The sequence below is a fragment of the Eptatretus burgeri genome, chromosome 5, assembly GCF_056783735.1.
Source record: "Eptatretus burgeri isolate ZD-2024b chromosome 5, Ebu_testis_v1, whole genome shotgun sequence".
Taxonomy (NCBI): Eukaryota; Metazoa; Chordata; class Myxini; order Myxiniformes; family Myxinidae; genus Eptatretus; species Eptatretus burgeri.
In genome coordinates, this window is record NC_140965.1 from 53,733,308 (window position 1) to 53,758,345 (window position 25,038).

General features: G+C 43.9%; 1 protein-coding gene across 4 annotated transcripts in view; it reads right to left on the reverse strand.

Annotated features, from left to right (window-relative positions):
- Window positions 1–7,964: 7,964 nt before the first annotated feature.
- DENND3 (DENN domain containing 3) overlaps window positions 7,965–25,038 on the reverse strand; it is a 127,974-nt gene continuing 110,900 nt past the window's right edge. Inside the window, exons 22-26 of one of the 4 annotated variants that reach the window (XM_085881871.1) lie at window positions 24,534–24,694; window positions 17,427–17,563; window positions 12,496–12,662; window positions 10,788–10,922; window positions 7,965–9,099 (exon numbers count right to left, since the gene is read on the reverse strand). In XM_085881871.1, the coding sequence (XP_085737997.1) occupies window positions 8,902–9,099; window positions 10,788–10,922; window positions 12,496–12,662; window positions 17,427–17,563; window positions 24,534–24,694 (798 nt within the window). In that variant the 3' untranslated portion in view covers window positions 7,965–8,901. Of the gene's footprint in view, window positions 9,100–10,787; window positions 10,923–12,495; window positions 12,663–17,426; window positions 17,564–24,533; window positions 24,695–25,038 lie in introns of those variants that run through there. The other 3 variants (XM_085881872.1, XR_015058346.1, XR_015058345.1) reach the window with 3 other exon arrangements.

Sequence of the window (25,038 nt, forward strand, 5' to 3'; positions counted from 1 at the left end):
GACTTTGCATGACGAGTTGGACAACCTGGTTCGGTTTCCTGATGAGAGGGGAGCTGATTTTGTTGCCAGACTCGAGCATCTGGCAGGGGATTGCGGTTTTGCCAACGATGAACGGTCACAGGGATTGAAGGATCGTTTGCGAAAGCGGTTGAAACTGCAGCTGTGGTGCAACAAGCTGGAAAGGATGTTCACATCATCGTTGGGGAGAACTTGTCTGTCAATGCCGTGGCTGCTGGCAGGTCACGTGCTCACAATTCCCCATCTTGGTCAGCATATGAGGAACCTCTTTCATCCTGGGTGCATGCAAGCAGTGCACCGCAGGACCGGCTGAAACCGCAGTCTTGTCAGGGGTGTGGTGGTTCACACTCTCGTCAGAACTGTCCATTTCAGAATGCAGTGTGTCACCGGTGTGCTAGGACAGGCCACATGCGGAGGGTCTGTCAGGGACCAGGTGCCATCATCGGTTAATGTAGTCGAGGTTAGCAGTGAGGTTGATCAACTTGGCATATTTCCAATGACAGATGCAAATCACCCCTTTGAGGTGTCTGTCAGTGTGAATGGAAGGCCAGTCAACTTCGCGGTGGATACCGGGGCATCAATCAGTCTCGTGAGTAAGCAGACCTGGTGTCGTTTGGGTTGTCCGGTGTTCGCTTCATTACGCACTACTCTTTGTACCAACACTGGGGAGTTGATCAAAACATTAGGTTTGATGGATGAAGTGGTTTGTTATCCGGAACAGCAAGCAGAGTTGCCCCTACATGTGGTTGATGGGCTCGGGACCATCTCCTTTGGGTCGTGACTGGTTGTACGCAATTCTTCTGGATTGGGCAGATATTTACAGTGTTCATACGGCATTTCCGTCTCCTTCTTCCCGTTGGATAGGATCTTGGAAAACACGAAGTTCTTCTCAGGTCTGGGCTCGGGAAACTGGTAGGTGCTCAAGGTCACCTTCACCTGAAGGATGGTTTCAGTCCGTGATTCTGTAAGCCTCAACTTGTGCCATATGTTCTTCGTGATCAGGTCAAAGCAGAACTCGACCGATTGGAAAGGGTTGGTGTCAATGAACCGGTGGCACACTTTGAGTGAGCAACATCCGTGGTCACAGTGAATGAAGGTATCCGTCTGGTGACTTTTTAAAGCAACCGTTAACCCCAACCTCTGCGTGGAGCAGTCTATACTGCCATCCGTTGACAAGATATATTTGAAGTTGGCGGTGAGTCGATATTTCAGGATGTTGGACTTGTGCGATGCCGACGACCATATCGAGATCGCACCAGAGGATCGTCACCACCTAGCCATCAATACAAAATCACTGCTCACCTTCATTCTTTCATTCCTCATTTTCTCTTAGAATCCTTGGAACAAACTCCTACACTCTCTTTAATCCCACTCTTCCCTCCAAGTCTTCAAAACAGCTGTTTTGTCCACCACCATAACCATTAAGCCAACACCAGGCATACATTAATAAGGTGATGTCTAACTTAGCTTCTCGGGGTCTCTGTCTGAACAAACACAAATGTTTATTCTATCAGAAGTGAGTGGAGTACCTCGGCCACGTCATCACCCTGGATGGGCTGTCAGAAGCCCCTCAGAAACGTGACACCATAACCGACATGTCCAGCCCAAGAGACAAAGTTCAGCTTCAGTCCTTCATTGGGCTCGCTCAGTATTACCAGAGGTATTTCAGCAACCTAAGCACTGAGCTCGCTACGCTGACTCACATTCTGCATCAAGATATTCGCTGCAGGTGGAGTTCGATGGAACAAGCAGCATTCAAACGAGTAAATGTCACCTTAGTGCAGACAGTTCTCGTGCATTACGAACCTAAACGTCCTCTCATTCTTGCTTGTGACAGCTCGTCATATGGCATCGGTGCCATCTTGTCTCAGATAATGAGTGATGCTACTGAGCGTCCGGTGTGTTTTGCATCATGTGGTCTGATGGCCGTAGAGCAGAGCTATGCTCAAATTGAGCCTGAAGTGCTGAGTCTGGTATGGGGCATGTTGAAATTTCGGCAGTACTTGATAGGGCGACATTTCCTCCTCCAAACTGATCATTAACCGCTTCAGATCTTGTTCAATCCTCGGAAAGGCATTCCAGAAACGACCCCTGCTCGGCTGCTGAGATGATGTCTCTTCCTCAGTGCATGTGACGACAAAATCAAATTTCGTGCCTCTGAATGGCACGCTAACTGTGATGGCCTGTCTTGACTGCCATCTCCAAAGGTCGTCGTCGAACCCACAGAGGAGATTGAGGTGTCCATGTTCGAACAGATCGAGTCTGGTCTGGTAATCACTGCGGACGCGGCTGCTGCCATTCGTCGCGATCCTGTTTTGTCGCATGTTGCGCACACTGTATTGTCAGGTTATTGGCATGAGTTGCCCTGGACATCAGAATATGCTCCATGTGTGTCAAGTGCATCGAACTGTCGTTAGCTCAAGGTTGTGTTATGTGAGGATTGAGGGTGGTCATTTCTGCTTCATTATGTCAGTGCTGTCTCAATGAGTTGCACGAGGGTCATTTAGGTGTGGTCAAAATGAAGAGTTAAGCCCAGAGTGTGTTGTGGTGGCCCGGGCTTGATGCAGACCTCGAGCGGATGGTAAACGCATGTGCTACATGTTCAACTGATGCTGATAATCCCTCACATGTCTCATTGCTGTGGACGCCCTCCGATAGATTATGGCAGCACGTTCATGTGAATTTTGCGGAGCCGGTTATGGGTCGTATATTTCTGGTGGTGATCGATGCTGACTCGAAGTGGCCAGAAGTAGTTTTCATGCAGTCCATCTTGGCAGAGAACACGGTCGAGCATCTGGGGAATATTTTTGCAAACAAAGGTGTTCCGGAGATTTTAGTTTCAGACAATGGTCCGCAGTTTGTTTCTGAGGTGTCTGCTGTGTTCATGCTTGGTAATGGTATGAAACACCTGAGGTCGGCACCTTACCACCCAGCTACAAATGGCCAGGCCGAGTCATTTGTCAAATCTGAAACATGTCTTACGTAGGGCAAGCAGTACGATCTGTGCAGAGTTGAGTCGACGTGTTTTGCACACCAATCGTATTTCAGTGCATTCCACATGTATGGCCAACAGTTGCGGTCACAGCTGGGTTTGTTCATGGTGGTCCAGCCAGTTTTTGCACAAACCTATTTGCACCAACAGAAATGGGTACCGGCTATTGTGATCCAAGTTTTCGTACAGGCGAACTACCTTGTTCGTACTTTGGCTGGTCTTACCTGTGAATTAATTGTTGTTTCATGTGAATTAATTGATGAGCGTAGGTCTGATCATTCACACGTTGCCGATTCCATTCCACCATTTGATGTGTCCTGATCCATCGACATGCCCATGATCATGTTCCAGCCACCTGTCCATCTGTCTGGGGATCCTGATGTTCATGGCGGGGATAGTAGCATCGATGGTCCACCCATGTCGGTTGTACCTGGTTTGATATCTGGTGAGGTGCCAACACCCGTTTCCAAGGTCCCGCCATCGCCGGTCATGTCTGCGGCTCAATGTCTGCGCCGTTTCTTCCAGACGTGTTCTAAGACCTGTATATTTGGGTGATTATGTGACCAGGGGGGAGGAGTGTAGTATCATGTATGGCCGAGTGAGGCCTGCTTTGATGGAATAAATGGCTTTGATTCTCTTTGTGTGTCCTCATCATTGTGTGAAAGACACCACATAATCCACCTGAATGCTGTATGTTTTATGTTGAACGAAGCAGTATTAAAACTAGTTAAAATTCCACAACTGAAGGGTTGATCAGTTAAAAGGTTAACTTGTGTACGAGGATGATGAAGAAGAAAGAGTTCCGTAAATGAGAGATGTTCCTGACTTCTCCTGTCGAAGAATACTCAATTCCACTTGTACATTTTGAACCATTTAATACAGATGTGCATATGGAGACCCAGAGGAGATTCAATAACAGAAGCAAGCAACACGATCTTCCTCTGATTCTGCAGTACATGGAGATTTTGAATTCTAACATAATATTCACAAAGACGATGTCTGGTCATCCTCGAGACATAAAGGTGCCAAGACTGACATTTTTTTATGTTCAGGGGAAATATCACTCGTAGCCTTATTGCAGTGGCCATTCAGAGGTCAGCTTAAATTCAAAGGGCTGGGAATATTTATGATCTGAAGTTTGATGGGAGTTCTGGTCATTACCTTCACACACATTCCATTTAAGCTGGATTCCTGCTTCCAGCCAGACTTTCAGATACCAGTATATAATTATTTGTATATGAGAATCCCTTAATTCGCTGAATAGAATAATAGATGATTCTATTCCACTGAATAAATATTTAAGATTATTTGGAAGGCCAATCTGTTTTTAGGACGTGGGGTGTTTTTACTTATCAGACTGTTAACCTTCCAATACAGTCAAGACATATAAGGTTGAGCACATCGATGTAATAATCATGTTGCATTTGAATACATTTCCCATTAAAGGGTTATAACAATACATTGTGCTATATGCTAAAACCATTGACTTTTTCAAGTTAATTATAAATCAAGTTTAATTTGCAACATTTTTTTAAAATATCTTCTTATCACCCTTAAACCCTTTATGCTAATTGTGGAGAAATTTGCATCCACACTCCCATTTACAGAACTGATCATACCTCGAAAAATCTTACATTAAACATTTCAGTGGAGAAGATCAGAAGATCGATCCGATCTGATGTTCGGTTGGAATTACGTCATTCCTGGACAGTTGAGGGATCCACAGGGGTTCGTAATGTTGAGAATTTAACTTGGATTGGAGACATTGAGTGTAATCATACAGTTCTTTAAGTTTGTGAATAAAATATTCCTACATTTGCCATGAAGTTATTCTTTGTTATTTACTGGAGCTTGGTGTTTGCTTAATGTTAAGATCATTGTCTTTAAGAAGATCTTGGGGTCTAATTGAGTTTGAGACCTGTTGTTTCATTAGAATAACATCAGGTGAGTTGATTCAACCTGTCATCGTCACGAGGTCGACAGAATGAGGACCAGCTTACTGGGAGGAATGCGACAAAATCTAGTATCTTGTGTCGGTGTGGTGACCCGTCCGGTCCAGCATTGTGCCACTGAGCCAATGGAAAACGGCCTCGGCAGCACTGTGCATCTGAAGACATGAAAGGAGTTCTTCTTATTATTCTTCTGCAGAGGTCATATTGAGTTAATATGATTTCATTTGGAGCTTACAATTCGATTTTAGGGCCGTGAAGATTTACGAATTTTTCATAATAATTTTCATCATTGGCTGAGGGTGTGGCTGTGCTGCTGATGTAACTTTCTGCTTTGGGGAAAAATTTGGAATTTGGCCATAGTGCCAGCAATAGCTCGCCTACTTTTCCAACATCTACCAACGAATGCTGGCAGATGGAACACCCGCTTAACATCCTTCCAGGGGACGTCACACACATTGATGTTGCACCTCGCCTGCGAGACACCAGGTGCTCAAGTAGAATGAGAGGTGTTGGCGTGTGCCTGGGGAACCTTAAAGATGCACCAATATGACTTTGGAAGATATATTACCATTGAGACTGATCACAAACCCTTGTTAGGTCTCCTGGGAGAAACTAGAGCCAATTTGCCCACATCATCTGGTCGTGTACAACGTTGGGCGTTGACCCTTGCCGAGAATGACAATTCATTGGTTTACCACCCTGGTAAGTAAATATATTGTGCTGATGCGCTCAGTCACTTGCTGCTTCCCATAACAGTCCCAGAACCTCCACTATCTGGTGATATTATTCATGTCATGGCTGGCGTTATTCATGATGAGGCACCCATAACCGCTAAGCAGATTGCTTGTGCTACCAATAGCAACCAAGATTTGTCCCAAATTAAACACTGTGTTATGTCAGGTAATTGGGCATCACGACCGGAAGGGGCGAAACTGCACGTCATCCAGAAGGATGGGCTCTCTATTGATGCAGACTGCCTGCTTTGGGGTAGCCGAGTGATAATTCCGCCGAAACTCCTCGGGAAAATTATCAGGGAACTCCACAATGCTCATCGAGGCATAATCACCATGAAGGCTATTGTCCGAGCCCATGTTTGGTGGCCTGGTTTGGACAGTGACATTGAGTCCAGTGCACGCCATTGTTACACTTGTCAAGCCCATGCCAAGACACCGCTACAGTCTCCATTGGCCATGTGGTCGTGTCCATAAAAACCATGGTCCAGACTACACATCGACCATGCTGGTCCATTTCAAGGGAAGTTTTTCCTTATTGTAGTTTATGCTCACTCCAAATGGATTGAAGCTCTTGTGGTGCCATCCTCATCCTCTGCTGTAACAATTGAAGCTCTACGCACCATGTTCATGCAACACGGTATTCCAAACTCCATTGTATCAGATGATGGATCGTCATTTATGAGTTCAGATTTTCAGAACTTTTGTAAAATTAACGGCATTAAGCACGACACATCTGCCCCTTACAAACTTGCTATTATTGGTCAAGCCGAACATGCTGTTCAGATCATCAAGCATGGTCTAAGCCACGTCAAGGAAGGCTCCGTTCAATCTCGTCTAGCTCATGTGTTGCTAAACAACTACCACACCAGACCACATCAAACCACCGGTCGTTCACCTGCCAAGCTTCTGATGGGTCGTGAATTAACAACACAGTTGTCTTTAGTGCACCAGAACGTAGCGATACAGGTTAAGAATAACAAGTATCAACGGAAACGTAATCACGACCAAACATCTGCATCCCGCAACTTCCAGATAAATGAACCTGTGTGCGTGTTGAACTCCGGATGTCGAACCAAGTGGTTACCTGGCATCATTGCCAACAACATTGGTGAAATGATGTTTCTTGTGAAGTTGTGTGATGGTGGATACATGCGTAAACATATTGATCAACTCAAGTTACATCACGGGGAGCCAAACATTGAACCAGTTCAAGTGCCTTTGTCACCCACTCCTGTGTTAACACCACCTGCGGTTGAACCTGAGGTGTTTCCTCATGAAAGCTTAACACCCATCAATGTGCCTGAACTCCTTCCCGACGAGAAAGGGAAATGGAAAGGCTGCTTTTCTTTTCTCCATATGTTACTTTTATTTTCAAGTCCTTCTTGTTTTATTCTTTGCCCCCCAAGTGAATGATGGTGAGGTCTTTTGTTGAAGTAAGATTGAAGAAGAATATGTGTTATGGTTAAATCTGCTCTCATACTTGTAGATATTTGCTCTTAAATGATTTCTTGCTTTTGTGTTTGTAATAAACAATTGTTTGTTGTTATTTCCAATCTGTCTCGGTTGTCTTTTCCTTTCTTGGTCCAACACAGTGCACAAGTAAGGTTAGACGGGACGTTATACCCAATCATTTGCTTTGTCAGCAATCTCACACTTACTGTAATGCTCAGCCGTAATCCATGTGTGCGCTGAGGGCACTGACCCCCAATTAACCGGCCGTCCACAGGTAAGGTATCACACGAAGATGTGTAACCCTGGCTGGATTGGCCATGCCAATCGGCGTTCATGGTTGCCTGGCAACCTGCTGGTGTGTTATCTGTGCCCGGCGGCCTCAGGACCTGGCATTGGCGAGGGACCAAGTGCTCCCCCTCATGGCAGGCCTCGAACCCCGGATCGACGATGATTTATAATTATAACACAAGCTGCTATTCGGTCCTCTCCAGTTGTGTATACGTTATTATACGTATGTGTATACGTATAATAAATCATGCATGGCACTGTGTGTGGAAAATTTATGCCTCCATGCTAAGGTCATCATGCGGAGTGTTAACTCCAGCTTCACCAGGTTTGCGTCCGGTAAGGCTCGGCATGGTATATGTTACACTTGTCAGCAAGGGCCAATGGAATTTCTCCAGAATTGCAGGAAAGCATTCCAAAATGGATATCTGCTGTTTTGCATGAAAAAGGTGATCACACAAAATATTTAAATTTCATACATGAATGTTATAAAATACAATTCATTTTTGTTTCTTTGATAAAACATGATCATTATTATTATTATAAACACCTTTTATTTTTATTACAACACTGACAAGAAAAATGTTTATTTTCATGGTGGCCAAAGACTTTTGCCCAGTGCTGTACATATTTAGAAGAAGAATAAGAGAAAGATCCACTTCTTTCATGCCTTCACACGCATAGGGCTGCTGAATCAGTTTTAACTTGGCCAGGGGGCACAATCCTGGGTTGGTCTCCACTCTGATGCAGGATACTCAAATGGCTCAATCTTCCCAGCAAGCTGGTACTCATTTTTCCGACCTCGGAAGGATGACAGGCTGAGTCAACCCCACCTGGTGTTATTTTAACAGCACAACAAGAGCAGGGGCTCTAACTCAGAACTACAAGATCTTACGATCGGCACTTTAACCATTAAAGCAACTCCAGGCTACGCACATATGTGTATACGTGTAATAAATCATGCATGGCACTGTGTGTGGAAAATTAAGATGACTTTATTCCACCAATGTCTCTCAAACATAATATGCTCCAGCAGCTAAAGTGACTGTCAGAGAATCTACATGGCTTGTGATCCTACGGATATAGTGCAATCAACATTGGGAATGTCCTCCATCCCTGTACCTTTGTCAGGGGTGAACCTCTCACATTAAACCAGAGAATAAAAGTTCAATATGTGTTCTACAGATCATCCCAGTAATATAGAGGATTATACAAGGCTTGCACTCAAGTTGAAAATATGGCACCCTTACTTTTGGTCCTATTAAATGGGAGCAATTCTACCCTGTTCAATTTGGCATTCTCTACAGACCCAAGAAGATGTCTCAATAAATACTCCAGAGATATTTACCTTGGAGGCAATTTGGCCCCACCTCATCTGGACCCGTCCTTTCGAGAAATATGGCCCCACCTATGGTCTTGTGGTGTAAAGTGTAAACATAGCAAAACTCCATGAGGCTTCAAAGACACCTCAGATGATCTGCCAGATGGCCACCTTCCCATCACGTTTTCCTGAACCACTCAACACATATCGATCTTTGATGGACAACAAGCAGGTGACAGAATCCACGTGACCTTTGAGCTCCCTTTCAATGGTATAGTTCTCGGTATCCACCACGTACACCTTGCCGACATAATCTGGACCATCACCGATACCACCAACCCAAAGCTGGAGATGGAGAGTGAGGAATTGGGGTGGGGGAGAATAATGTCAAATGTACATGCACATGGAAGCTTACAGACTATTAGAAGCATATCGTACATACAGTACATGCATATTTTTTGATGTACCATGCTCTTTACAGATATTCTTTCTTCGCAAGAGTGAAACTGGCTGGTTTGCCGTTGTTTGTTTGCCCAGCATTGTTTGTCTATGCTCTATCCTCTTAAATGCTGAGCATCAAGGATCAGGTACACACTTATAATATATGATGATAATGCAAGCATGATAATTTGCTTCACGCTTTATGCATCCATGTGTACAATGTCAAATATCGTATACAGAGAAAAAGTTATTACATGGTTTGACTCCACATTCAAAATAATTGCACCCTTCATAAATAGCATGCTGCAGTAATAAAAATACCCAGTGCTGTTTGCAGTGCATGTCTCAACTTGGAATGTAATGTTGCATCCCTGAAAGTGGGCAGGCAGTGATTGTCCGACTCTGCTGTGTGGCATTTAAAATTAGTGTGCTTGTCTCTACCTGGGGCTGGCAGGATGGCCGAGAGCTACGTACACTCACCTCAAAGCTGTCTAGCCTGGGTTCAGATCTCAGCCCAGATATAATCTGTCATTCCGCTGTTTCACAGGCAAGGTGATTCATCAATGTGTGTGCCATCCGTAGGAGGGAAGTTAAAACTGGCGGTGTGTCTTCTGACGATCGTTGGTGGATGTTAAAGATCCCACGGTGTCCTTCGCGAAGAGTAGGCGAGCTATTTTGGCACCCTGAAAAAAATTCAAATTCCTGCACTCATGTCGTCGAATGTCAGGCCTGGCCAGCCGGTACGTGAAAGACTTGGGCCAAGCTCCCCCGACCAACCCCATAAGAACATGGGAATAATTGTGGCCGTTGAAGAAGAAGTGTTTGGCTCCACCTGCCTGATGACCTCTGCCACAAAATGTGGATAGACGTTATGTTTTCACCCCTGTCTGTCTGTTTATCTGTGTGCAGAATATCTCAAAAACTTGCAGACGGATTCAGACAAAACTTGGTGGACAGGTTGGATGCGAGACAAGGAAGAATCGGTTCAATTTTGGTGAAGACCAGATCCAGACCCAGGTACGCGCTGTACCGAGTGCCCTTCTCGTTGAATATGAAACGAAAATGCAAATATGCAAAGATACACAAAAAATCTGCAAATGGATTTGAATGCTTGTCTTGTTTATAACTTATTTTACATACAAATTATAATTTGAGATGATCTTCATATTCCATTCGCAAACAGGTCAGAATCCACATTTTCGTCCGTTCCTCCAACAACCTTCCCATCCCTCCTCCAAATCACGTTTGCCTTTTCTGTCTTCGAACCCCCACCCCTCCTGTCCTCAACCCTTTTCTCTAAACAACATTCATCTTCCATCCGTGCCTAATATGTAAATGACCCTTTCTGCATCAGGCGTCAGATGGCGTTGTCACATTAATTAAGAGCCAGATGTCCTCTTTATTTACGTCACCATTTGTGCTTTAACAACATTAATGAATCTGCCTCTATTGTGCTTTTATTTCACACTTCTGGACAACTCAATAAAATGACTTTTTATTCTCTGTTAATGCACTAAAATCGTTGTATGAAAGGACTTGCAAAATAATAAAAACATACCCGCTTCACCTCAACACACCCTCATCCATCTCACCTTTTGTCCCACGCATATCATGCTCGAAACTCCAGCACAGTCTGGCAGCTGAAGGGTTCGTATTGGACCCTGTGGCTTCTTTGGATCCCATGCCTGAAGGTTACCGTCTTCTCGTGAAGCTGTCCACAAATGTGCCTGCCCAGACGGTCACGTGATCAATTATTCAGGTATCGACAAGCTGGGAAATCTGACTACAAATGAGTGCTTTTTACATTCACTCACACAATTGTATACTTTTCACATTCAATCACACAACTTTTACATTTACACAATTTCCTCAAAAACCCGGCGGCAAGTTGTTATGTCCGTTTCCAAACTATGATCCCCCTCCATCCCTTCCCTCACTTCAAATGGCATCACAGCTGATTCTGCTCGTGAAAAGTCCGAATGCCTCGATTCTGTGTTTGCTTCCAAATTTCGTGTACTTAACCCCTCACCCCATGTATGCACCATATGCAGTCACACGCAAACTTCTCCTGGACCATGTGTCTTTTGCACCTCAAGAGGTGGACAAGTATCTGGCAACCCTCAACTCTGTGACTGGACTGGATGGCATCAACACACGTCTTAAAAAAAAAACCTGCTCTGCTGCTCTTGCACATCTTCTTTCTGCTTTGTTGACCCTATCATTTTGCCCAAGGTCATCTTCCATGTTCTTGGACATCAACCAATATCACTGCATTACACAAACATGGTGCAAAAACAGATCCTCCAAAGTACAGACGAATTAGCTTACTTCCAATAATCAGCAAAGTCATGGAATCCAGCATCGCAGTCAACATCAAATATTTCCTGTTCTCTAGTCTGATCTCAGACCATCAGTTCATATTCAGACCCAGTCACTTGACTCTGGTTCTGCTACTTCTGCTCTCCCAACAATGGAGGCCCTCAATCTCAGACACGAGATCAGGGCTATCTCTCGACATATCTCGAGCATTTGATACAGTCTGCCACCATGCCTTACTCTCCAAATTATCTGCCTATGACATCCAAGGCCACCTCCACAAATGACTTACAGACTTCTTCCATTCTTGTCACCAACACATGGCTCTCAATAAGATCCTTTCATCGACTATCCCTATAAAGTCCCCCTCTATTTTATCCCTCTACCCTGCCGTTTGTGTCTCACCCTATCTATTTATTGTGTTCTTTTTTATTATTTATGGAATGATCATTTTGAGCTCCTCCACAAGCCTCAACTCGGAATACAAAAAAAACAAACTTCTATTTGTGCACAGTCGACTCTTAAAATGAAGACTTAACAAGATTCATTTTGATGAAAGTAATGCCACTATTATGTTTAGTACTCTTGCTTTAACAAGAGAGAGCATTGCCCGACCCCATATCCCAATGTAAACTGTGTAGTGGCCTTTGGTGGCCTCAAAACAGGCATCGAGGCAAACATGTGGTAGCTTATAACCTTGCCCATATTGAAAAGTATCTGCACCCAAAATTTGGGGTCTCTCGGTACTACTGTTAGGCCGTGAAAGTGGAACGTACAAATGCACAAACACTTGAAAATATGTATATTGATTCAGCTTCAGCAAAAATTAACTCCACTTCAAAATTTCATTGTACACCCCCCCCATAAAGCTTGTAAACAGCTGGTTGGATTATAAATTCAAAATATGTCGATGGCTCCTGAATACTCCCAAAGGTATGAAATACTGGAAATTATGTATAACCAACAGGTAAACTTTCACTGAACTGATGTCATTCCTAATGCCACAAAATGGCTATTCACGGTCACAATGAAGGACACCTCTGGGATGAGAGCAAAACAGCTGAAGCCTTGTGGTCTCTGCGCTTCAGCTATGCTCAACTTGCACAAAGGTTTTCCTCTCAAGGTGAACTGTTCGATGCTTTTTCCAAGGCCTGAAATCAACAGCAACAACAACAACAACAACAACAACAACAACAGCAAAAATAAATGAATAAACCAAGAAATAAAATAGAATGGTTTGTTGGCAGAATTTTTGCTCGTTTGAGAAAGTGGAGACGCGATTCATATCAGGATGATGCAGAAATAATTTTCGTAGTACAGAGTACAGTTGCGCAATTGAAAATGGAATTACGTAGGTACATACAAGCATAGGGAATAGAAGAGCACAAATATTGAAAAAAAACGATGGATTAAACCCTGAATTGTGTGTCCACACAAATGTTTCTTCCCCCACCCCTCTCCGATATCCCTTTCAAACACCCCCACATGATGCTTAATCTTTAAATTGATTGGACGATTGCGACCAACGGGCAACGTCCATTAGCCACTTTCACCCAGAATGTTATTTAGGTGGGTAAATCCAAGATACTGAAAGTAATCAAAATGACTGATGAAGGAAGTTACATGTTTAAGTCTTTTTATGGTTTGCTCTGAATTCCAAAAGCTCTGTGTGTCACAATAAATAGATAAATAAAACGTTGGCAAACAATGTCAAAATCTATATATCAAAATAAATGTGAATTACAGTTCATTTGCAGTCTACGAAAGAGAGACAACTGCTCAACGGCGCCTGTATTCACGTTTCATTTTGATGTCCTTGTTTTCCCTCGGTTACTGCAATTTTGAGATGTTGCTCGTGTTTTTACCCGTCGCTTTGCTGATGGCGTTAATTTTGAGACAGCATGTTGTACTTCACAAACATTCTGCTCTATTCACCCTGTCGATTGTCAGAGGTAATCTTCCATCTGCTTGGAAGTCAGCTCACATCACCTCCATCAGCCAATTTTGCTACTTATACATGTTGAGAGCACATATCACTTCTGCTTCGCTGCAAAGTTCAGTGATTGATTCTTTGGTTTGAACCTCCGCTTAAAATGAATGAAACTAAACATTTTGAAAATTTCGAATTATTCTCACTCAGATTTCAACATCACCGCAATGTGCATCATCAAGTTGTTTAAACTTTCTTTATATAAGAAAAAGATGATTTGTAATACCAGATACCACCAGGTGACACTACACAATTCACATTTACATAGAAAGAATTTGGGACAGTAAACCATACTTGGGGTACCCTAAGGCAACATGCAAAATTTGGTTGATTTGGTTCAGTAGCGTTTTTACTTTTTGAAGTACGAGCATATGTAAACAAACAAACAAGTACTTGTATATGTTATCTACTAACAAGTGTCAGCATAAGTGTTTGTAAACCCCATTTAGTATTGAACAGAATTGTTTGTATAGTTAGATTCCCTGATGGTTCACGAGTCAGTAAGTGACCACTATATTCGTTATGGGTGTGTTTGTGTCTGTCTGTGTCTGTTGGGTAGTCATTCTGGTCTACCCTTATTATCAGTATTTCCATCGATATGTTTGTCTGTCTGTCTGTCTGTATGCATGTCTGTTCGGTCCAGTGCTCCGTTAATACAATGGCGATTTCGATGAAACTTGGTTGGTAGGTTCATACCATGACCTCGTTGTGTGCAAATGAGAACCGTTGCTATGGACACTACCGTTGCCTCGCAACGGGCCTTTGAAATTTTCAAAAAAATCTCAAAAATTAATTTTTTCGAAAATCAAAAATCGGGCCACGAGCGACTGTGGGCAGTACATTCAGCCACATTGTCAAAAATTTCCAGCCGGATCCTATGAAAACTGTCGGAGAAGATAGACTTGGAATGAACCCTGGTCGAAAACAATAAAAAAACGAAGTTCGTTATATCTCAGAGACTATGAGTCAGATATACATGAAACTGGTATGGTAGGTTCATGGTATGTCCTCATGTGTGAGAAGGAACCGTTGCTATGGACCCCTCCGTTGCATAGCAACGGCCGAAAAAACTCTAAATGTGGGGGTATTTTAACGAAAAAACAATCTGCAGCATTAACCCTTGAATCTAGAATCATGAATTTTCTTGTGCTTAATCCTCAGGTCATTCCCCATCGAACGGGCCAATCACATCAGGTTCTAATGGGTAGTCGACTACCCATGTCCGCCTACTGGCTTGTCTGTCTGTCCCGAGCATAGCTCCGTGGGTTTTGATCCGATCCTGATAAAATTTTGGTGGGAGGTTTATATCATGATCTAGTTGTGTTTTCCTGAGAATGGGCATGGTGCGCCCATTATGGGCGGAGCCACGCCCAAAAAACATGTGTTTTTAGGGGGTAGCCGGTTTCAAGTTACATCTTCTCCGAGGGGGGTTGTCGAATCTGGCAGGGGTTTCGGTATTTGGTTAGCCCAATGGCACCTGCATAGCCCCACAGAGCTCGATTTTTAATTTTCATCCCAAGGTCAAGGTCACAAGGTCACGAACTTAGAAAATGTCAAAAAAATCAATAAATTGGGCATCGAGCTCCTTGGGTTTTCAACTGTTTCGAATGAAAGTTGGTATGCAAGTAGTGCTCTTCGAGTACTACAACTTTCATCATTTACCTTTTTCCTGATTCCCGCCAGTTTGCGCGTGGCGTCCCCTCGAAGGTCAAAAAATAAAAAAGGCGAACCGTGTATATTGCTCGTGAACCATCGCCATCTCCAAACTTGTCACCCTTTATACTCATGTCTACCTCTTTCTCCCATTTCCCATCCATGTTGGCTGTTCCACATTTGTTACCATGAAGCCTCACATGTGGGGTTTTATAACCATGGCAGGATCACATGTGCTACCTCGCACAACTGGAACATCAAGCACAAGAGCCATGTGGGAGAGGGTGAAAGGTCTAGCTCTACAATGTCGGATGATCACACCTCATGAGACAGTTGAGATGCCAAGCCAGCGACACATAACTCTCGTCTCTGGACTATCATCTCTCTCTTACAGCTGGGACCATCAAAGCTCTCCTCTTCTCTCCAATTCATAGCCCAGGTCTCACGCAGCCCAGAGCATCGTGCTATTGGCCAGCCCACCCTGCTCCTCAAAGAGAACGAGTGCACAGCCATTGGCACAGCAACGTACAGTCAGTGGTGAGACCACATCGGGAGCGGGGTCCAAAAAGCATGCCTGCATCGTGCTTCTTGGCACTTCAGGAAAGACACACACCGTCATTCTCTTTTGTCTTTTGTATCCCGTGCGTGTCTGGCACAGGTTAAGTACTGTAGGTGTTAAGATTATGGAGCTACTGTTACCGTCCATTTCAGTGTGCCATCCAGTTATCTGTCTTTTGTTTTTGCTTCCCATGTCCTAATCCCAGTATTTAATCATTAAACAAGTTTTAAATGATTGCTGTGTGTTTGAGTCACAATCTCGTCCTCCGGCAGAAGTAAATCACCGTTTCGCTAACAGCTGTATGGCGAAATGAGTAAAACAACCGCATCGTGGTGGATTATTCACATTTGCACAGTTTCACCTCAGCTTGGGAGAAAATTGTCCAACAGTTTCACGTCACCTGTTCCAACACACTAACACACCGAAAAACAGCGACTTAAATGCATACACATATCTATGCATGCGCACACACTCATATGTATATATATATATATATACCCAAATACAAAGGTGGATACTTTCAGACCTGGGAAAGCTCAATTCTACTTTTTGAAGCTCGCATATGCAGATACCAACCAACCGACACACACACAGTTGGTGATAATATTACAGAGAAGTCTCTCATAAATATCTCAAACAAGTATATATCTGCATAAGGGAGATGAGGCTTCACCACATCCACACATTATGACTCATGCCTCCCTCATTCACACTCTCTCCCTTTCCTCTCCCCTTGGCCAAGCCCTATTCAAGTACTGTACTTCTAATAGTTCTCGTGAGCTGCAACTAACTGAAGAACATTCACAAAACCTTCGACATCAAATGTAAAAGAGCACTCATAATTTTGGCAATTAATCTGCCTCGAGTGATGACAATCCCACCCCTCCCCCCCCCCCAACCACAAAAGTAGTGTCTTAATATTGGCCGATTTAACTTGTAACAAGCCTGGTGTTGGCTTAACGGTCAAGGTGACTGGCTCAAGATCGTATTGTCTTGTGTTTGAGCCCCTGTCATGCGGTTAAATAACACCAGGTGGGTTGACTCAGCCTGTCATCCTTCTGAGGTTGTAAAAATGAGTACCAGCTTACTGGAAACAGGAGGCACTGCATCAGTGGCACAGTCGTGCTCCCAGTAATGATGCAACCAGCAGCCACAGGCTGCATACAAAATTTTGATAATGGTGGTGCTCTATGTGCTTCCGACAGCAAGCAATATTGCAATGTCATTGTGACATCATATGTGTTCCTTATGACAGCAATTTATTGTTGAAAATTAAGCTTGGATCGAAAAACAAAAACACGAGTATTGCAAAAAGTAACAATTAGACACACGGATCAACTTGTTTAATTATTTAAATTTAACCCGTTGCATGTTATAACTGACGTTATCAAAAGTCAGTCATGAAGAGTTTTCAAATTCTTGCTATCTTTGGAAATCCAATAAAATAATTGATGTGACACTGAATGTTTTTAAATTGTAGCCACGAGGCCCGACTTATCTGTTCCTGCTTCGGATTTGAACAACACCTTGAACTTCGGTTAAACATGTTAGGGCCACGTTGTGGTGCTTTGCTCATTGGCCTTTTTTCTTCAATTTCAAGTTGCCTTTACTTGTGCTTGTTTACAACACAACCCTTTGGATGAGGAACAAAATGTGAATGCATGTTCTATACTCAATCCAAATACAATGCAAAAAAAAACAACAAAAACCTACAGCACCAAAGAGAGTCAGAGTCGTTCATCATCGAGGTGAGGCTGGAACAGTTTGGAATATGGAAAGAGTGGTGCACCTGCAGCGTAACCATGTTCCAGGTTACCACGCACCCGTCAATGCTGCAGGAGATCACTCGTCTGTAGGTTGTGATGACAACACAAGACATTACACAGCAGAAAAAGATGAGCAAAAATTATACATCAGATTTAGCACATCACCTGTTAATCATGTTAACATCTGTGGTTTTTACATTGTCCTTTTTTTTTTCAATGGTCCGACAGCGGCAAGAAAAAGGATAAAGGCCATGCACTAACAAATGGGCTCATGCACACAAACGAACAAACGGACTACCACCGCTATGCTAAAAAAAATGCATGGATCAGGTCAGGTCAGGTATGGGAGGATGCGCTGGAGCAGCACGTCACTGCATCCACTTTCAGCTGGGACTGTAGGGGTCTCTGTCCAGCCATCCCCCAGGCAGATGCCTGGCCCATCCCAATCTCCTTGAGATGCTGATCAACCTGCTGCAACCATGAAGCATGTGGGCAGCCCTTCGGCCTCCTCCACTCATGAGACTTCCTCACTGAGAAAATCTGGTGAGCAGAATCAGCATCAGGAAAATGAGCCACATGTTAAAACAGCCGCAACTGACGCTCACGGAATATGGAGGTAACAAATCTCATTTGAGTCTCTCTCAACAACCGTTCGTTGGACACAAAGTCCAACTAGCGATAGCCAAGGATTCTCCGAAGAGACCTGTTACCAAAGGAATTAAGTTTCCGTCTCAGATCCCAGGTCAGACTCCAAGACTCACATTCGTAGAGCAAGACTGGAAGCACCAAGGACCTGAAGATTCGGACTTTCCTCATCCTGCACAGGTACCAACAGCACCACACCCCATTATCCAGTGAATCTATGACTCCCCAGGCCTGACCCAGACGTCTATTGACCTCTGGCTCACAGCCAGCGGAGGCATGAATATCACTGCCAAGGTAAGTGAATCTCTCAATGACCTCAACATTCTCACCACAAACAGGTACAGACAGGATAGCAGTAACCAAGGTGTCATTGAAAGCCTGGATCTTAGTTTTGACCGAGGAAACCCGTAAAATCGAAGTTTTGACCGAGGAAAATCTGAGCGGCTGTGACTCCTCATTCAGCACATCAAGGGCCCCCAAAAGGCTATCCAGGTTCTCCGCAAAAATGACTGCATCATCTGCAAAATCAAGGTCAGAGATCTTGACATTCCCAAACGATGCACCACAGCTTGATCTTTCCGAGATCCTCCCTAGAATCCAGTGCATACAAGTGCGGAAAAGTGTGGGGGCCAATGCACACCCCTGACAAACTCCAGTAGCAACTGGAAATAAGTCAGAGATGGTATCACCACATCTCACAGTCCTATTAGTACCAGAGTATACATCAGACATCAGATTGATCAGTTTCGGTGGCACCCCAAGAACACCAAGAATCCTACAGAGGGCATCTCAATTCACTGAATCAAACACTTTACAGAGATCAACATAGGCTGCAAGCAGCCCCTGCTGAAACTCTCGTCTGCGTTCGGTGAGGACCCAAAGAGCAAGGATACGGTCAATCGTTGACCTCTTTGGTGTAAAGCCTGACTGCTGTGGATGCTGGTGCTCAAGCATATGGTGGCGAACCCTCTCAATATTTATCCGAGCAAACACCTTGCCCGCACTGAGAGCAGCGTCACCCCTCGGTCGTTGTTGCAGTCCTGGCGATCACCCTTCCCTTTCCAGAGAGGGACAACAAGGCCCCTCTTCCAGTCAGTTGGGATGATGCCTGTGTTGCAGGCAGAGCACAGAACTGCATGCAACGACACGAGTACAGCATTTCCACCAGCCTTGATGCCACAGATCCCAGGAGCATTACCCCAAGTCAAGTGGTTCACTGCAGCCTGTATTTCTACAAACGAAGGTGAATCACAGTTGATTGGAGGGTCAGCAGTAGGGACAGTAACACCCCTGATATCCACCTCAAAAGTTAGTGGGTCAGCCTGGTACAGCCGCTCAAAGTAACCAGCCCATTGGGCTTTCACTTCGGACTACTCCTTCAAGTGCCCACCACCCTCTGCTCTAACTGCAGTACACAGAGGGAAGGGTATCGAGGAACACAATGCGCAAATTCCCTTGAAAGCAGGATGAGAATCACTTGACTACAGGTGATGCTCTACCTCCTCACAGATTCCTTACGTACATAGGCCTCCTTGTCTGCCCTCAGCACACATACAGTTTTATGCCTCAACTTCCTGAACAGCTCAGCTCTTCCATTCATCCTGGCTCTGTGTTGCTGGGTAATGGTATAATCATCACGAAGGTTTGAAGTACAAATCAAACATATTGTGTCCAACACGTTTCTGGCTGTGCAACCCCGAGTAATCTTTACCTCTCGCCGTTTGCTGACGTCAGTCAACAAGGATGTGCTACCCACCTCACAAACCAGCAATGTCATTTATGAGTTTAAGTGCTGATGTGAAGCTCGGTACGTGGGCCGCACAACACTAAGATTGGCTGATCGGATCAAACAACACGTCCCCTTGGCGATTCGAAGAAAGATTGTGAGGGTCAGAACACAACCAGTGCGAGCATGTAGAAATATCCAGCAACCACCGGTGACTGTACCTGCTTCATCTGCCATTGCACAGCACCTGGTTGCCAACTCTATCTGTGCAGACCGGTACAATGCAGATATGTTCAGGATATTGAGTCGAGGTCGGAGCTCGTTTCATTTATGTATGTTGAAAGCAACTTTCATCCTTACCGCCGATCCAATACTATGTCGTCAAAAGGAATTTGTACGATCTCTGTGTCTCTTTCAGCATAGAAAGATCAAGGGAAGTACGGTAACAAATGGTGAATGGACCTTAGGGGAAACCCATCCCCCCTCTCTCTAGGATGCGGTTGCAAATGTCAATCATCGACAAACTCTACTCCAGCAAATGGGAGCTCGAGGTGAAGATGATGAGCCGACCAATGGGTTTTCGGATTAACCGTGACGTCATTACGGTTGAACCAATCATCGTCTACCTTATTGAGACCTGCGTATAAAGCACGCGCCTTCACTTCCTCCTTCACTTGCTGCGATTTTTACCCTGAAGAGTGCAGCACGAAAACTTTGGTAACTATTATGTCGTGTTTGTTTGTATTCACACATATATATATATATATATATATATATATATATATATATATATATATATATATATATATATATATATATATATATATATATATATACATATATATATATATATATATATATATATATATGTTTAGTCAATAATTTTAATAAAAAAATTTACTTCACTAAAATAATTAATTCATTATTATTATTATATCAAATGCAATGCAACTGGAACTTGTTTACATGAAAACCAACCAAACCTAAACAAAAGGTGATGATGGAGTTTAAAGACATTCTCACGAGACCTGATCAAACAATCAGCCAAATATCCTGTTTAACATGATGGAAAAAACCTTCTCAGCACGTTCCACAAAATCATCCTTTACTGGACAAATTCTTGCAAATCTAAGTAGCTGAGATGAAAAGACATTGTAACCCATTTTAATTGGTACATTGCTTCATGGAAAGGTGTTCAAGATGACAGGGAAACTGAAATCATCAACTTTATGATATACACGAGTACTAAAACTATTCTGTCCAACTCTAACCAACACATCCAGATATGCAGCAACTGTACAATCATTACCACTCCTGTTTGCAATCAGGCTATCTGGATAAATATTGTGAAGCTGCCTATCAAAAAAAATTACAGTTAACCACAAAAATATCATCTTTATAACGACATGTATGAGATAATATTTTAGCTAATCCTATTTTTAGATCCTCGTGGAGGATCTCTAAGTCTTCCTCACGTTGTTGTTCTTCATTTTCTTCTTGTGGACTTTTTTGTTTCACAGCCTACAGTTTTCATCGAAACTTCCTGAAACTTGGCAGATACATGTAAAAATATCTTGCGCAGACAGTAACCAGCTCCGAGTTTGAAAATTCCTCCTATAAAAAAAAGTTATGACGTCAAAATATCTCCGCTAATGGAAATCGCCTAAAAAATTATCTCCGAAACTCGGCAAGCTTTTTGAATTCTGTTTGCGGGAATCGAACAGAGCATTAGCAGAGATGAATTACCGCACATATGATACATCACTATGACGTCATATTCGTTTTTATGACGTCATCATGAAGAGGACGAGGATCTTAGCTCATTTGAGCTTGTTTTTCTCCTTCATAAGTTTCTGTATGAATGAAAATTCACAGATGAAATTTCAAAAATGTCCGCTAGTAGGGGGCTGCAATTCCCACCAACTGGAAGACTCTTAACCTGTTGAAACATTATCCTACAAAAAGACACAAAAGTGTTAAATAAAACAAAATTAACCGCATCCTTCAACTTCTGCATATCAAAACAATGAAAAGTTGAGTATTTATTTTAGAAAAGAATACTCTATCAAACCTGACACATAAAAACATATTAAATGAGTTAAAAACCTTGTCAATCAATTATTATTAACAGAGACAGGTGATCATCCTCTCGTAGGGAAAGGACATTTCAGGCACACACCCGAAGGGACTGCCTCAGGTTAACTCAAGGAAACCGCCGTCTGGTAGACGACACTTCAGCACCACTCTGCGACACACCACCGCAATCTGACCCAGCAAGTTTACCCCATGCTTTTCCTCCCATCATCAAGGAATGGGGGTCCTGAAGGCTTTGCCCCAATCCCGTCATCAGGTGAGCTGCCCGAAGAAGGGCAGCAGCACAGGAGGTACTCCCACGGAGTGGGTTTTCAGTTTTTTTTTTTTTTACGTTTGTGGCTTTTGCGGAATTAAGTGTTTTATGGTGGCCGGAGTGCAAATCCTGCTATCAACCTCCTAAAAAAGTAACCCAACTACAGGACGACGTCCGCAGACAGTTGACTCACTAGAAATGGATGGCTGTTTGTTCACAATGAGCTCCTCAACCCTTGTTTTAATTTTTTTAATTAAGGGATATCTGAGGGATGTTAAAAGCAGGTTTTGTTTTTAATCCTGCTCGGTGTCCATATTCATACATCCTCCTCACCAAGAAACTTGGTGGGGTAGACGGTTTAGTTGCTGACAACCCGACCATGAAACAGGTTTGTACAGGTTTATATAGTACCTGCAGCAAGACACATCTAATATGACCTGATAAGTGATAAAATTGATGGATCACGATAAAAGAAACACAAAAATGGGTCACCATAACGCTCCAAAGAAAATGTGAGCCACCCCCACATGCTAACAAAAAGATGTGCCACCACCACAGGCCAACAAAAAGAGGGGCCAATGCCATGCACCAACAAACAGCTGGGTCCCTGCTATGTGCTAACAAACATATGGGCCACTGCAACAAGTCACCAAACATATGGGCACCACTGAACATATGGGCTGATTTATACATGGGCAACTGCAACATGTCACCAAACAAATGGGCACCACTGAACATATGGGCTGATTCACACATGGGCGACTGCAACATGTCACCAAACATATGGGCACCACTGAACATATGGGCTGATTCACACATGGGCTACTGCAACATGTCACCAAACAAATGGGCACCACTGAACATATGGGCTGATTCACACATGGGCTACTGCAACATGTCATCAAACAAATGGGCACCACTGAACATATGGGCTGATTCACACATGGGCTACTGCAACATGTCACCAAACAAATGGGCACCACTGAACATATGGGCTGATTCACACATGGGCGACTGCAACATGTCACCAAACAAATGGGCACCACTGAACATATGGGCTGATTCACACATGGGCTACTGCAACATGTCATCAAACAAATGGGCACCACTGAACATATGGGCTGATTCACACATGGGCTACTGCAACATGTCACCAAACAAATGGGCACCACTGAACATATGGGCTGATTCACACATGGGCTACTGCAACATGTCACCAAACATATGGGCACCACTATACACATGGGCCGATTAACATATGGGCCACTGCAACATGTCACCAAAAATATGGGCACCACTGAACATATGGGCTGATCAACACATGGGCTATTGCAACATGTCACCAAACATATGGGCACCACTGAACACATGGGCTGATTAACATATGGGCTACGCCATATGCCAACAAACATATGGGCCATCGCCACGTGCCAACAAACAGATGGGCCATCACCATGTGCCAAAAAACATGGGTTACCATAACACACCAATAAACATGCGGGCCGCAGCCATGTGCCAACCAACATATGGACCACCGCGAGATGCCAATAGACGGATGGGCCATCGGCGTTCACCAAAGAACAGAATAGCTGCTGCCGCTCACCAAAGAATAGATTTGTTCTCACCATGCACTAACAAACAGATGGGCCACCGCCACATGCCAACAAACAGATGGGCATGCCAACAAAAAGATAGGCCACCTCCACACACTAACAAAGATGGGTCACCACCATGTGCCAAAAACATATGGGCCACCGTCACACGCCTAAGAACAGATCAGCCGCGACCATGTGCCGACAAATGGGCCGCCACCGCATGCCAACAGACAGGCCGCCACTCCATGCCAACAGACTGCTGCTGTGCACCAACGAACTAACTGGCTTCTGCCGCTGTGCACCAATGAACCAACTGGTCACAGTCGCTGTGCACCAACTAACAAACTGACCTCTGCTATTGTTCCAATGAACAAACGTGACTTAGAGACATTAAGAAACAAAAGGGCCTTTGCCACCACACTATCGAACAAATGAGCCTCCGCGACACAAACAAACTGGCCCCTACCACCATGCTAAAAATGGCCCTTAATCACCACGGTAACAAACAAACAGGCTACTGCAGACAAAAAGACTGGCTGCGAGGGCATGCCAATGAACAGACTGACAACCACCATGTGCCAATGAACATACTGGCCACCACCAAGTGCCAACGAAAAAACTGGCCTCTGCCACTGTTCACTGACTCACCAAAAACTAACATGTAGAGCAGACTTTATAATTTTTTTTTTTAATTTTCAATGCTTATGCTTGTACGTAGGGTTTAAAACATGCTTTCCTTACTTTGAAGAATTCGGAATGTGTGAGAGCACGAGGGATGTAACATTCTCTCTGTGTTCTGACAGCTGTTTGTTGAAAGACAGACTGTGCGTGTCCAGGATGTAGATAGTGCCATCAACAGAGCCAACCCAAACTTGCATCGCTCCTACAGCAAGAATACATGTCTGTTGAGAAATAAAATAAAAAAAAAATAAGAAAAAGAAAGTTGTTTGGGGAGAAAAGGTACAGTGAACATGCCCAGACAATATGGATTACAGTACTTAAAAGAGTGATGGATTGAAAATTAAGATTTGTTCCTTGTATTACAAGACATCTTCATATTGTTGAAGATTTTCGCCACTCCGGCGTGCGGACGACCGCCTTTATCCCGATTGCGGCCGTGCGCGCCCACCGAACGTGGCAATCCAGTTGCAGCTTCCGGATCAATGCCGAAACCCAGCTACGGGTATTTTTAACACACCATGAACCAGCCAACTCTTCTGTCCACGCGCTACAGGGTCGATCGCCG